At 45.7% G+C, this 14,517-nt stretch overlaps 5 protein-coding genes across 5 annotated transcripts; 3 read left to right on the forward strand and 2 right to left on the reverse strand.

Moving 5' to 3' along the window:
- Positions 1 to 247: 247 nt before the first annotated feature.
- MELLADRAFT_105459 (uncharacterized protein) lies at positions 248 to 1,573 on the forward strand (the record flags this gene model as incomplete). Its single annotated transcript, XM_007408657.1, has 3 exons — positions 248 to 262; positions 349 to 1,116; positions 1,418 to 1,573. 3 exons carry the CDS (start codon positions 248 to 250, stop codon positions 1,571 to 1,573), a joined length of 939 nt encoding a protein of 312 aa, XP_007408719.1.
- A 1,493-nt stretch (positions 1,574 to 3,066) lies between these two features.
- MELLADRAFT_85280 (uncharacterized protein) lies at positions 3,067 to 4,518 on the reverse strand (the record flags this gene model as incomplete). The annotated part of the gene is made up of 3 exons (XM_007408716.1): positions 3,067 to 3,864; positions 3,940 to 4,328; positions 4,401 to 4,518. The coding sequence occupies 3 exons, from the start codon at positions 4,516 to 4,518 to the stop codon at positions 3,067 to 3,069; spliced, it is 1,305 nt and encodes a 434-aa protein (XP_007408778.1).
- Positions 4,519 to 6,557: 2,039 nt separating this feature from the next.
- On the forward strand, positions 6,558 to 7,024 carry MELLADRAFT_105461 (uncharacterized protein; the record flags this gene model as incomplete). The annotated part of the gene is made up of 2 exons (XM_007408658.1): positions 6,558 to 6,573; positions 6,624 to 7,024. 2 exons carry the CDS (start codon positions 6,558 to 6,560, stop codon positions 7,022 to 7,024), a joined length of 417 nt encoding a protein of 138 aa, XP_007408720.1.
- A 3,512-nt stretch (positions 7,025 to 10,536) lies between these two features.
- MELLADRAFT_105462 (uncharacterized protein) lies at positions 10,537 to 11,631 on the reverse strand (the record flags this gene model as incomplete). The annotated part of the gene is made up of 2 exons (XM_007408715.1): positions 10,537 to 10,694; positions 11,259 to 11,631. The coding sequence occupies 2 exons, from the start codon at positions 11,629 to 11,631 to the stop codon at positions 10,537 to 10,539; spliced, it is 531 nt and encodes a 176-aa protein (XP_007408777.1).
- A 190-nt stretch (positions 11,632 to 11,821) lies between these two features.
- MELLADRAFT_85281 (uncharacterized protein) lies at positions 11,822 to 14,305 on the forward strand (the record flags this gene model as incomplete). The annotated part of the gene is made up of 11 exons (XM_007408659.1): positions 11,822 to 12,141; positions 12,403 to 12,500; positions 12,578 to 12,828; positions 12,893 to 13,201; positions 13,274 to 13,390; positions 13,455 to 13,511; positions 13,557 to 13,595; positions 13,654 to 13,731; positions 13,805 to 13,900; positions 13,976 to 14,088; positions 14,152 to 14,305. The coding sequence occupies 11 exons, from the start codon at positions 11,822 to 11,824 to the stop codon at positions 14,303 to 14,305; spliced, it is 1,632 nt and encodes a 543-aa protein (XP_007408721.1).
- Between the last annotated feature and the right edge of the window lie 212 nt (positions 14,306 to 14,517).

Raw genomic sequence — 14,517 nt, forward strand, 5'->3', positions numbered from 1 at the left:
TGAATCCTCCAAGTGTTCTCTATCTCACACCGCCACAGAGTCTCAGTCAATTGCCTTATAGTGACATAATATGTGTTCCAGCTTGTCGTGATTGGATATATACCCCTCAAATAGCGAGCAGTTAACAAGTTATCACTGCACCTTCAATCAGCGCTTACATATTTTGAACTTCAACCTACCCTGGCCCATATTAGGACTCAACCAGTCGGTTACTCTCGCTTCTTGATCTAACTTCAATCAGCTTGCAATGCCTTCGTCACAGGTAAGTGTTCCTCGCTTGAAAGCCATGTCCCTCTAGCAGGTGGTCTTTGTTGACAATACTGATTGTATGATTTGCTATTTTAATAGTCTCCAGACCCGCAACTGAAGCCGAGGAAACGCTCGTGGTCAAAGACGCTTGCTTCTATATTCTTGGATTTTTTTGAAGATCGACACACCGAGAAAAAGTCGATAATTGAGCATCAAGGGCATCCGCGTTGTCGAAAGTTTTCGACTAAAAGGAAAAAGACCTTTCCAAATTCAGATCTTGCTGCTTCACCTAGTATTACCATCATATCAATAAATCCTCCAAAGCCTGCTGGCGGCGTTTGGGCGGATACACAGCTTCACACAAACATAACAGAATCTCAACAGTTCTCATCTAGTTTTCAAAACCCATGGACAAAACTTTCGCCAAGACCCATACGAGAGAACGAAACAACAGAACTAGTTGAACCGACCGAGCTTGAGGAAGAAGCCAAAGACTGGCTTGCTTCCTTGGCGACCGAAAATCAAGCCCGTAGAAGATCCGAACCAAGCTCTCGCTGCCAGTCGACACCTACGAGAAAGTCTCGCTCAGATTCACTGAGCAGTCCGTCACCTGCATTACTTCCCCTTTCACCGGATGTCACCAGGAGGTCGCGTTCGGGGTCTCTGAGTCGCTTAACACCACCCAAAATGAGTCCCATGTCTCCCGATTCACCACAGAAGGCATCCAATGCATTAGGAGGAGTGATACCAAGCTCCACCCTAATGGTCCCTGAGCTTGGGTCGAGAGGTCGAAAGTTCCGGGGTAAATCTCCGTGCAGCATATACTTTCAAAAGGCCAGTGTTGTTCCGACAAAATCGGAAGCGGAAGTGAGTCCAAGAACTCGCATGAGCTGAAAACAAAATCACACCTCAAAGCCAAGAGGTCCACATTTGTTGCATACCCACATCTGACGTTGAAACCCCGATATTATGGCCATGTGCCTGCAAATTTATCCGTATTTAACACCGTATTATCATTTTCCTTGTCTGAGTATCTCTTCTCTTATATTTGTTCTTGATCGTATCCTATCATTCTAAATGTATCCTGAATATCTCTTCTCTGACATGCTATATTTGTTCTTGATCATATTCTATAACTCTAACTGTACGACGGACTTATCATTCAAAGAGGTGGTTATGTTTTGAGTATCGGAAAGGACATGAAATCCCCAAACACCGAGCCATCCATGTAGCCTTTCTATTTAGCAGCAAATCATCTTGTTATCATACAAGCAGGAAAATCAAATTCTTGGTTGTGCTCAACCAGGATCATGCACCCACTTGATTAACTCAATTTTACCACCAAGGGCAGGCCAACACTGTACACTCAGATTACAAACTGATCACCAAGTCACTTACACATCAACCCAAGATCAGGACCTCTATCTGGAATATCCTTCCCAAGAATAGCATTAACCAACTGCCACACATAGCAATGAAGCATCCCAACAATCAATACATTGTAACTTGGGGAAACTTTCAATCTCTGGACCATATCCACAAAAACCCACACTTTTGACTCCCTAACACAGCATTTAATCTTTACTACATATAAGGTGCTTGTCATCATTTTCAATTTCCCTCAAACACCTCCAACCTGAGAATTCAGTACAACACACAAGACTTGCCAAGACCAGACTATTACATGTTCAGCAGATCAAAGTGAAGCATGTATAAAATTCTCCTTGGAATCCCACCTGCTTCTGAAAGACAACCATGAATCCCTAATTACTGCTGAAAGCTATGAGTTTTGTCACATTGATGTAACATAACTAAAGCATATCATTGGCCAGACCCTATAAAGCCAAAATCTGAGCAATAGCATAATGTGTGGTTATCTTCTATGTCTTGGAGTTGGGGTCTTTCATACAGTGGATCGATTGTGCTTCCGTAGTGAATAGTAAACTAGAGTGAGATGTGTTGAGAATGGTAAACAGGATGGTCAAAGTGGTTAACAAGACAGAAATGAATTTGGTTTCAAATTCTCACTCTCTTCCAATTTGTTTGGGTGTAAAGACTTGTACCCTTGTGATTGCTCACTACAGTTGAATCCTTGTTTCCGAAAATTCAAGGAGTCTGTGTCATCATAAACCAATCAAATCACAATTCATTCTTTCTTGTTTTTTTTAAAAATGTTAATTTGATTTCTTTCTGATTATCTAAGGAAAAAATCATTTTTAATTTTTTCAAAAATCAAGAACAATCAAAGAGAATCAAGTTTGATAACTATAGATCTCAAAATATTTTTCAAACCTCATTCTCAAAATCCAAAAAAAAACAACAACAAAAAAACCAATAATCAATTCAAGTAAGAAAAAGTAAGTATGAAATCCAAAAGAAAAACTTTGATAGAAAATCAAATTAAAAAATATTATAAAAAACCCCACAACCACACCTTTTGAAAAATGAAAATGATCCTCCAATATTCAAAACAACAACCCAAGCCTAATTCCAAAATAATCCAAGATAAAGATATATGTTTATATACAAAAAAAAAGACAATAGAGAAAAGATCAATAGAAGATGCGTTTCCAAAAGTTAATAATCTAGATCAAACAAATGGAAAACACAACAATCGAATGCAAAGAATAAAGAAGATGTGAATAAGAAAAAGAATGAGAGAGAGAGAGGAAAAAACGAGGGGATATATATGAAGAAGAGATTGGTAAAGCCTCTTTCTGTTTCAAGACCAAGCACAGAATTTGGTCTTGATTACAAAATCACATATATAAATGCGTATCTAGTTCTAGCTAGATAAGCCAATAAACGGTAACCGATCTAAATCAGTAAAGCCAAGATCGATCCCATGACTGTGATCCCTACGACCCCCTTGAATGAAGCCTTAATCGAAGTAGCATCACTAGTACTCATCAAATTCACAATCCCAGCTCGATCACTAATCGATTGAGCAAATTGAGCACCACACTTTCCAGTGATCCCTTGCCATAACTTCACTTGTCCCGATAAATATCCAGAAGCACGTAAACCACCGAAATGAGGTGTACTTTGTTCAAAAGCAATGTAAGATGCCATCACTGCAATCGTACAAGGTGTACAGAGTGCATTCTTAGGTAAGGTGGGACTCAAGAATAAGAATGCAAGATTGGTGGTCGTGAAGGTGGTGGGGTCTGGATGATCGTTATTGGCATAAGAGCTGGAGCTATTAGTCTTAGGCTTGGTGGAAGTGCCGTTGTTGGAAGTACTGTTGGTCAAGGTGCTATTGGTGATAGTACTGTTGGTGACATTGCCATTGGTGTAGGTATCGCTGGTATAAGAGCTGTTGTCATCGCGAGCTTTAAGGTGGGATGATCTGGCGATCGAAGCATGATCTCGGCGGTCGTGGTTATGATGAGCGTGACCAGGGGTAACAGCAGCAATTGCACGTCGGGTAAGACTACCACCAAGTTGAGTGACGAGTTTACCAGAAGGTAAAAGGGAGGTGATCATCGTACGGAAATCGGTGGCCGACATTGCAGGATCTTTACTGTCGCTTGAGGAATTGATCACAGATGAAGCGATAGTAGTCGGACAATAATCTCCAGTTTTAGGATCTTGTGCACAAAGTGCTCGCTTGTACTATATGGGATTATAGACAAAAGTGAGTAAGACTTCATCGATCTTGTTTGAAAAAGGGAGAAAGAAAGAACGAACAGGAGTCATGATGTATAAAACATCATAAGCCGATCGAATAGCAGGAATTCCAGCATGTAGTTCATCAGAACAATTACCCGAAAAGTGACTCAGGATTTCATGAAAAAGTCCAGTTTGACAACCATTCCCCGAAGCTGGACCACAAAGATCATGAAAAGCTGATTGAACTTGATCGGGTGTAACAGACGAAGCACCAGAAGAGAATGAAGCGGTCGCATTCATAAGAGGTGCAGTACAGGCTTTAACTTCAGAGTTTGAATTCAATCTAGCCAAGAATGCTTGACAGGCACCCGAGACTGATGATGGTATACGAGCATTTGTTCCTGGATTGAATTCAGCTGATGGGTTCCAATCTGAAGAGGCGGAGTTATTCTTGTTGGTCGAGTTCACTAAAGAAAGGGAAGATCAAAGAAATGAGATTAGGTTATAGCAATGGAAGAGAGAGAGAGAGAAAGACTAACATGAAGTTGAATTTTGACCGATGAGGGATGAATTCATGCTAGATGGCCATGGTGAATCAGCAGCCAAGATTGCTGGGATTGAGATGAGTAAGATGACCGATTTGAAGTACTTTAACATTTTGAAAAAAGTAATCGGAAGTGTGATTTGATAAATGAATGTTTGATCTTAATCGTTTGGGATGAAAAATTCAAAGAGACAAAGAGAGAGAGAGAGAGAGAGAGAGAGAGAAAAGGAAAATGAGTTCGTTTAAGAATGAAACTGCAAAGAAATCAGATTGGTTGTATTTTGATTTTTAATTTCAAATTTAATAATTAACTAAATATTAAACTCAAACCCCAAGAAAAGCTAACCTGATAAAGACAGTTGATGGTTGGATTTTTAATGAAAGTGGTGCTTTGTGGTTGAATTCAAGTCGATTTTAGAAAAAAAAAAACAGATCACAATTCGCAAAAAGAGACCTTCAGGTTCAGGAACGTTCCTTTTACCCTTTTAATTTGGGAACGATAATCGAGAATCGATTAAGGTGTTTGATTAGTGAATCTACATTGTAACTAAAACTAAAGTCCATTTCGAACCTCGATAGAATTTCGACCTGAGAAACCTTCACATCTTTATCAATTCATTCAATTTCAAACCTTGAACTCTTCTACGTCTACTTTTGTAACTTGAATTCAAAATTAATTCACATTCCAAGAAGTTCAACAAATTCATCATCACCATGATTTCTAATTCACATCCACTTCCATTCCTGAAGTTTGCTTTTGTGATCTTCGCAAATATGGGCTATGTACAGTCGTTCTCAGAAATGTTGGAAAAATGCAAAATCTCGAGCTGAGCTCGGGGTCCGTGCGCTGAGCAGGGACACGCAGATACAAACACTGACAAAAACTTTGATTTTGACAGGTATCTCAAGATGAAAATTCGTTTACTTTCCATCATACCTCGATGACCACACACCTATCTTGCCAATGGCCAGGCTAACGGACTGATCTCTTCAGAAAAACGGTGAAAACGTATGATTTCATGGTTAAGGGATTGTAACACGAGTCGAGGATCAGAGGAAGGATGGCATGGAGAGGACACAAGGGAGTTGAGGTTGGTGAAAGGGACACTGATCTCCACTCGACAGCTGCCATGACTTTTCCGTGACACATGTCATGAAAAAGTCACCTCCTTGGGACCACGACCTCAGCTCGAGATGTTGGATTTTTCCAACATTTCTGAGAACGACTGTACATAGATGGTCAGGAAACCCTATCAAAGAAGTTATTGAAGCAACGGTGTTGGAAAGATTGAGATCAGAGATATGGCATGTGGGAGAAAATCGATTTCATATCAACGTATGGTGAAATTAATGATAGCATTACGTCAGGATGAGCCCAGACCCGCCAAATCGGGGATACCCGCGGGACAGCCCGTCGGGTTGGGGGGTCGTTCTGGCCTTCGAAGGGTCGCAGAACCGCGGGGATTATCGGTCCCGGGAGTCGTTCTGAGAGTCAAAAGAAAGTGACTCTCCTCGGGGAACCCGAGGAAAAATCAAGCTGTAAAAAGCGGATAAATACACGCTTGGGAGAGGTTGTGCTCAGCGGTTTCTGCCGGAAATAGCCGGGGACTCGGGGATCCCCGTAATTTCCCGGGGATTTGGTAGTTCGTCGGGGGTCAGGGTACGGGAGCCGGGCTTGACCTATGAGCCAGAAAAAGCTCGGGGAATACCGGGGTCGGTCCTCGTTCTGACTTTTGAAAAAAAGTCGGTGGGCCGGGCAGCCCAGTCCCCGGCATTCGGGGGTCGGGGCTCATCCTGAGCATTACGTGCCAAGTATTAAATCTCTCGTGGGACTCTGATGAGTTTAGCTACACCATGGGAGGGTTCCGTGCCCAACTTTGGTCCGACCTGGCCTGAGATTGGCCGGACCGCATTTCGGCCCAGCGGCGTGGACACATGCCGCCATTTGGCGACCTGAATACCGTACATGATGCAGGCCATCATGAGCGGCCATTGGGCCACCCCCGGACCAGAGTAAAGGCAGACCCGGCAAACGCCCGTTACAGACAGCCGGAAGACCGGCGACCTGCAACCGGATGACCTGGTGGAGTTTGGGAACACTCTGAATCTCCCAAACGCACCACACCCACCATTCACCCATCATACACCCATCATGCCATCCGACCCATGTGAGTAACCAGCCAACCCTTTGATCCACCGCACGTTGGCTGATTCAAAGATACAGACATCGAAGCTGTTTCGTTAGACCCAGTCAACCCCCGATTCCGATGCAACGCTTGCAACACCCGCGGCATGGCCAACTACGAGCATCATGTCAGATCGTCTGCCCACCAGAACAAGGTCGCGAGGTACCTCTCACGCATTGCCGCCAAAGAACAAGCGCTGGTTGGATTAGAAGCACAAGAATCCAGGGGAATAGATCCACCGGAGGCCCTTGCCTTGGACGCAGGGCTAGATTTTGAACCTGATCCTAATCCGGAAGACGCAATAGGCGATCCGCCATCTCCCCTCACCTATCTCCGGTCACTGCAATCTCCTGACGTCCTTGGCGACCAATTGCTCAACCATCCCACGGATACTGATGATCCCGATGCACGCATCCGCTTCAACATGCTTTGAGAAGCTCTTGAGAACCTAGAAACACTCAATCTTGACAATGAGGACGGCGATATAGACAAAGAAGAGCCGCCTCAGGACGCAAATGTTGCCCGCGCACGAGCCCAAGAAGCCATCGAGTGGCATCCGTTCAAAAACAAAGAGGTGAGGCACATCATTTATGTTGGCATGACATAACGACTGACTTGGCGCTTCCATCATGGTCAGCAGGTCGCCGGTTTGCTCATCATAGGATCTCCTCGTCACCTACTATCTCGCTCACAGTACTTGTACATCCGTTCGATCTTACGCATTTGTGATGTGAAGCTCCCCGAATGGGGGACTCTGAGGGAACTTAAGGTCAGGCTGAAGGCCCGGCTTGGCATATCTTTATCCAAAAGAAGCAGTCCATTCCCATCCTGCTACTGTTACACAGTTCCATGAATATTTCCTGAGTAGCCATTGTGATATATGTAGTCAATATTTTGAGATGTGTGGCTCAATCTGAACAAAGTTACAGCATGTATTACACATGAACTTCTTATCTAGATGAGCAGAAAACTGAGCGGACCTGTATGTAGCTGATAGCTAAGGATTTACTCAGATGTTTGCACATATGTAGTGTATGCTTTATGGCTCAGATGTGCAGTGCAAGATGATTTGATGCACCATTCTTCTCTCAATGATATTCCCAGCCTAGGTCATGTTCCGACCAGGGAACATATTTAATGCTGGCAGTGTAAGGTCAGGCTGAAGGCCCGGCTTGGCATATCTTTATCCAAAAGAAGCAGTCCTTCAGGGATTCCCTTGTTCGGCCTAAAAGTTCAGACTATCATATCCAACGTAGGTACTTTTGAAGTATGTCCAAATGGAAGGGCGAGTGCTGAATGACCTTCGTTTCTTCAGGAATTGGCCAATCCATTCGTCAGTCCCCATTTGGTGTTCGTACCGGAATTGCCCATTGATAGTAAGGTCAACCGCCTCTCTCAATCACGAAAATGGCGTGAGTGTTACTCGGCCGACCTTCGCGTCCAAATGGTGGTAGAAAATCGCAAACACTTCTATATATACGAACCGGTGGAGCTAAAAACGGGCCAGCTTGCAGTTCCGATGTTTTTCTTTCAAGTTAATGACAAATTGCACGCGAAGTGTCTTCCTGCATCCATTCAAAATGATCTCAACAATCCGGACCATCTCATCATAGTGATACCACAAGAACCACCATTCGATTCAGAGGATTTTTACACGTTTGCACTCGAAGACTTTGCTATGCCTTTTCATGACATAACCCTGGACAACGGGCAGTATCTAAAGGACCTCTGTGGGTCTTTTATGTATCGTACGCACGCTTGGTTTAACATAGAGAATTGTGTACATTTATATATTTATATATTAATCGGCGACTCTCACTCACATACGCAGAACAACAGGACGGGGGCGTCGTTACTCAACCGCTTCGAAACCCGTGGCGCGAAAAAGCCGGAGGCAAAGTGGTTCGCCATGTGCCAATTACCTTATATTCGGACGATACTTCGGGTAATGTGTCCAAAAAATGGAACAAACATATGAGCGTGTACCTGACGCTTTCGGGGTTGGCCCCAGAGTGGACCAACCAAGAGTATAACATCCATTACTTGGCGACTTCGAACAGCGCAAGCGCACTGGAATTGCTTGATGAGGTGGTTGATGATATAAAGTCAGGAAACGGACCGTCCTTCTGATCCGTTTGTTTTCCATATACTGAGTCTCATGTTTTTTCAACCAGTGACCATGGCGAAAATGGATTTATTGCATACGACGAGGTTCTTCAGGAAGAGGTCTTGGTCATGGTGGTGGTGCTATGCCACCTCGGTGACTCCCCTATGCACGCCGAGATATGCAACACAACTAATCCCGCGAACACTTTGACTCCATGTCGGATGTGTGAGCTGAGGGTTGAACGCAAAGTCGACAAGGAGGATCAACGCTTTGTACGTGATTTTTTGGGTCTCGACGAACTCGGGCACAAGGTATGTGTTTTGCTGAGACCCTTGGGAGAAGGCACTTACTGAAGTATGAACGCAGGCGACCTTGCCAGCTCGCAGGTGGCATGTGACTCTTGAACGAACTCAGGAACTATGGGACCTAGCCCAAAAAAAAACACGAAGACGCTCGTGGATGACAAGGCCCGGGTTTATGGCCTCCGAGATCCGTTCAATGATTACTTTGTACAAAAGGTCCTTCACGCTCTAAAAATTCTACCGCCGCACGAGGTGGAGTCGCTGTGCAACCGCCTGAAAGAAGAGAAGGGTCTCAAACTTTTCAACCCTATGTTGAGGCTCAGAGGTGCGGTCAAGTCTTTTTCATTTGTGTAATAGCTGTTCTAAATACATATGTTTCCTAATAGGATTTGACGGTCACATCGACACCCCGCTGGAAGTCCTTCATGTGGTGCTCCTTGGAATTGTGAAATATCTTTTTCGCGACCTAATGAAGCAACTGTCACCGATGAAGCCCGGTTCAGAAAAATTCAACAACATATCGGCTCGTTGGCGCGCGTTCAACTCGCGCGGTTTGAATAGCCCTCCTGTGCAGTCTCTTAATTTAATTCAGTACTATAATAGCTTAGTTGGGAAAGACTTTCGGACTGTCCTTCAGACAGTCCCATTTGTGATGTTTCCTTATCTGACCGTGGAACAGCGCCATCTCTGGCTCTCTTTATGCCTGTTAGGTTCCTACATTTTCCAAACGGAAATAACCGATATGACAGTCTACCTCGCCGAACTGGACAATCATATCGGGGTTTTCCTCAATCAACTAATTCGGTTTACTGCCCAATGGGTCAATAAACCGAAATTCCATATGTTACTTCACTTGCAAGATTCAATCCGTCGATTTAGACCCGCTTCCCTTTTTGCTACCAAAAAAATGGAATCTTTCAATGGCCCTCTGCGAGACGCTTCAGTGCACACGAATCATCAGAGCCCCGGCCGTGACATCGGGAATACTTTCATTACCTCGGCCATTCTACGATTGCTCATTTCTGGCTCGACTTTTTTTGATAAGGGCCTTCAGGCCCGGGTCACTGCTGGGCCAAGACTCAGATCGCTCCTGACGTCCGTGCCTGAATTGAAAAAATCGATGGGACTGAATGATAACCCCAAGGCAGTTTTGCTCATTCAAGAAGGCCGTCAGTGTGTCTTTGTAATGCCTTTGGCCAATGTGACCCCTGACGCCCAAGTGGATACTCTCTTTTAGGTCGGATGAAGGGGGAAGTCGTGCAACCACCAGCATTGCCCAAATGCGAACCAGGTTGGCCATGGGTGTGTTATGAAAGTGTCACCCTGGCGAATGGACAATGTGTGCGCCCTTTGGATTTTATTCTGGTGAGCAAACGTGTGCTCCCAGTGCAAAGTCACCGCCGGCGCCACTGACCCACGTTGGTTCAACAGCTCAAGGATGAATCATCGGTGGCCCAGGTTCAATCTATCTGGATCCCTCAAGGTAAATCAGCATCCCACATGGTGGTAGTGTTGAAACATTGTAACAAAGGGCAGCTAGTACCTTTCTATGGAATGCGAGAGATCGTATTGACCCGCGATCAATACGCCAGGAGTGTCAAGGCCAGTGGTAACTTGATCCTCTTGCCCCAGTTCACTGAGATTTATCATGCAACAGTGCGTATTGATACGGGATCTTGGTTGGTTTCCAGGTACTAATGACCGTACTCAACGTCCAACATAACTGTCACGGAGGGAAGTGCGCCGTTACGATGTCCGGCACCAAGAAGATCGAGCGAAAATCTTGTGATGTCCAGGTTTCGGCAATCACTCATTCGGACACAAACTCGTACATTCTCAACTCCGCAGCGCATTACTCAGGAGAGATCCATCGCAAGATCGCAAATATCAAACTTAACGCAGTCACGCCGGCACAATGGAATGAGACCATAGCGCATGGTATCAACGTATGGAAAGCTACACCACGCCCCAAACAGAAAACCCAACCCGCGGAAGACGCTTAGAGGCCACCTTTACTCATTGCCATCAATCATAACTTGCTCACATGGACTGACTACATAAATGAAAGCATCTTGTATATAGGACTAAACAAGATTATCACACATGTTTTTCCCTTCGTAATGGAATGAAGAGATTTGAATGCCCATGCTAATACGTGAAGCTCGATCTTCCTAGTGTCTATAGTCCGGTTCCTGTTTCCCCCAAAATGTATGGGTCAGCTTGCGGACCAACGCATCAGAAACTTTCGTCCGACATACCTTCAAGATTCAAGTGACGACGCAGTCGAAATTTGGCAGGGTGAGCCTTTGTACACGTTGAAATTTCGTCATTGAGAGTGGAAGGCAAGGTGCGACGTATCACATCGAGTGCACATCTATCTATTACGAGGCCAACGGCTGAGTGAATTTGTGGATGCTTTGAAACCAGGTAGTCCTCCACCCCTGTGATATATTCAATCGCCCTCCCAATGTGAGCCATCCACGAGGTCCAGTTAGAACCATCCTCTTCTAAAGCATCGACCTCTTCGAGGATTTCTTCAACGTCTTCATATTTTTTGAATACTGCCGTGACGATTGAGTAATCGTCATATTGCGCTTGTCGAACTGCTGCATCAATTGCACGACGGAACATTGTAACCTGCAAGCTGAGGAACAAGTGTGGGATAAGGAATGTGCTAACAGCACATAAAACACTTGACGGTTCACGCACCAAGTTGATTTCGACGTTTGAGAAATAATCAAGCGCTATTGGACGATGAAAGAGATGACAGTTTGATCAAGGCAACTCCCAAACTCGGGGGACTCAAGTGCGTGATTGTTTTATGGGCCAGATAACAAACAACTTGCCGCAAAGCGCGTGTGGCACCAAGCGCACGCCACCTTGTTTACGACCTCTCCCTCCATCATCCCAATTCGGTGCTCGTAAACATCGCCCGACGGAAATTAGTCGAAACATGGACCCCGCCCCATTCACTCCCTCTCTGCCCACCAATCCACCGGGAGTTCGAGGAACCCTTTTGGTCCTAGACCGAAATCCGCGTGTCTTTAGGCTGCCTCACGCTCATTGGTCGGCAAGAAAATTCGCCAGGCACGCAGCCGCTCAGCAGACAGTGTATAAAGAGGGGGGTTTGTTGGTCTCCAGGTCGGTCCCCTCTCTCTCCCTCGCCAAACAAAATTCACCAACTTTGCTTGTCTTCTGTTTGATTTCTCTGGGTTTGATTCTTCAACCTCCGTGTCTCTTACAAACTTTTTCGTGCTCTTTCCCTTGATTTAATACCCAAACACTTGCAATGTCTTCATTACAAAACCGATCATTCGGTGCGTCTGGCGCTTCTTCCTCTCACTACCGCTCCCTCTCACTACAACCCCAATCTCATTCCCATTCGTTTTCAGGAAACCTGAGCCAGGAGAATGGTGGATCCCCTGCTGGATCTAACGCCCCTCGCACCCCGCTCATGGGTGCAACCATCCGTGGCCTCCAACAGCTGGGAGGCTTGCGAGGTAAACCACCTACATCCTGTGTCCTAATATCTCCCTGGAATGCTCATGTATTGTTTCCTTGATCTATGTTCACAAAGGCCCAGGTGTCAGAGCTACTTCTGTCTCGGGCCGCACGCGAAACGACCGTTTGATTTCACCCCGATCTCGAACCCCATCAACATCTTCTGTCGACAGACGTATGGAAGATGAGAGTTCGCAGGTCTTTGATCTAATTGATCAAAGATCTTCCAGACCCCTTGGGCCAAACAAAGCTGTTGTCTTTGAGGATGCTGTCTCCAAGGCAGGTCTGGACGCGGTACACCGCGAGGCTGCTCTAGCCAACTCCGAGGTAAACCATTTCATCACATATCAATCACGTCAGTATGATTTTGACCATCTCATTTATGAATTAGGCACAAGGTGCTTTCCGTCACATTGTCATCTGTGTCGGTCAAAGTCAGATCATGTTCGACATGTCGAACTTGTCCGCGAAGATAGTCAATATTTCCAATCAAGTCGCGGGGGTTTTGGAGCAGGTCGAAGCTGCTTTGGTTAAAGTGGAAAGCATTTCCATGAAGGTTGAAGGTATCATTGACCACGTCACAACCCTCACTGAGCTGGTTCAATCTGGCCCCAACGTTCAGGCTACTCCCAATGCCGCTTTAGGGGGCAATCCACCGGTGCCAAATGGTGAAACTTGGTCCGTGGCCCCCGAACTGAGGGTAAGCAACAATTTGATCTCTTCGCCCTCTTTCTTTCCGTACCAAGGACCTGCTGACCGGGGTCAACCACAGGCCGCGATCATCACCACAGCTCACCGCTTCATAACGCAACCCAGCCTGGAGTCCTATACGTCTTTGGAGACCCCCGAGCACGAGTGGCTTGCACACTCGCTGTTCAATTGCATCAAGGTGCGTGCGAGGTTTGCTCTGATCCAACCTCTCTACCCAATCTCATTTCCTCCTTCTTCATTAGACTGCTGTCCGTCAACATGCTCCGGTCACCCATTTGCTTCCTCCCCAAGTCAACGGGGTAAGTGATATCATATCAACTCGGACTTACAACACCGAAATCAAGAACGTGGCTAAACATATTCGTGAGAGGCTTCATCTGCTGGTGAGTAACACATTTCCCAAGTATGAACCAGTCATTCCTTGCTAATGTTCCCGAACAGCTTTTGACCGGCGTTTACGATCCGAAAAACCCGGTTGTGCACGGTGCAGTTCCCAACCTCAAGACACTTGTGCATCGAGTGAGTGCTTACCATTGCCTGAGTATGCACAACCCCGCAAATACTTATGTTCATTTGTTGTTTCTTTACTCAGATCGCAATCAAATTAGGCCAAGCTGGTGACCACGTTGACTATGAGTCGGTTTGGGCTCATACGAGCGAGCTTGCTCGCTGCCGAATTGCGTATCTTGTGGGTGACATGCTATGCGGACTTCCTCGTTTCACTATGCTTATTTCTAACTTGATTTCATTCTTGTGCCATTAGAGACGCGAGGCCGTCCGTATCTTTCAAATCGGCAGGGGTTCAAGCTCAATCTGGGCCGCTGTGGACAACCAGTTGCATGATTTACGTCGCCGAGGCAATGAGTATACCGCAGCGTAAGTCATCTGTCACTCTGTTCGGCATGTTGAGCTACTGGCTGAGGCTTTGGGGCGTGCCAGGTTTTACAACATCGTTTATGAGGATGATTGTTCTGCGTTTGACGGCCAAACCCGGTTTGAAACCGTTTCCGAAGTGTCGGATTTCCGGTTGCCGGTGGAAGAGGAGGTCAACGCGGCCATCTTGGTCCAAGCTAACAACGTCGAGGCAGCTTGATGGGCGTAGGCCAAGATTACGACAATGATCACGCCTTTTCCAGTTATGACCGAACTCACATATCACGTCCCCTTTGCCCGTTCTCTTACGTATCCCTTTGTGTGCGGATGTCTGTTTATGCCTGGAACTGCTTTCCCCCCAATGAAAATGAAATAAATTCCTTGTTTGGTGCTTGACTGTGTCTCCCTGTTCAATCCAATAGTCGTGAGCCT

This window comes from Melampsora larici-populina, assembly GCF_000204055.1.
Source record: "Melampsora larici-populina 98AG31 unplaced genomic scaffold MELLAscaffold_13, whole genome shotgun sequence".
NCBI classification, from domain to species: Eukaryota; Fungi; Basidiomycota; class Pucciniomycetes; order Pucciniales; family Melampsoraceae; genus Melampsora; species Melampsora laricis-populina.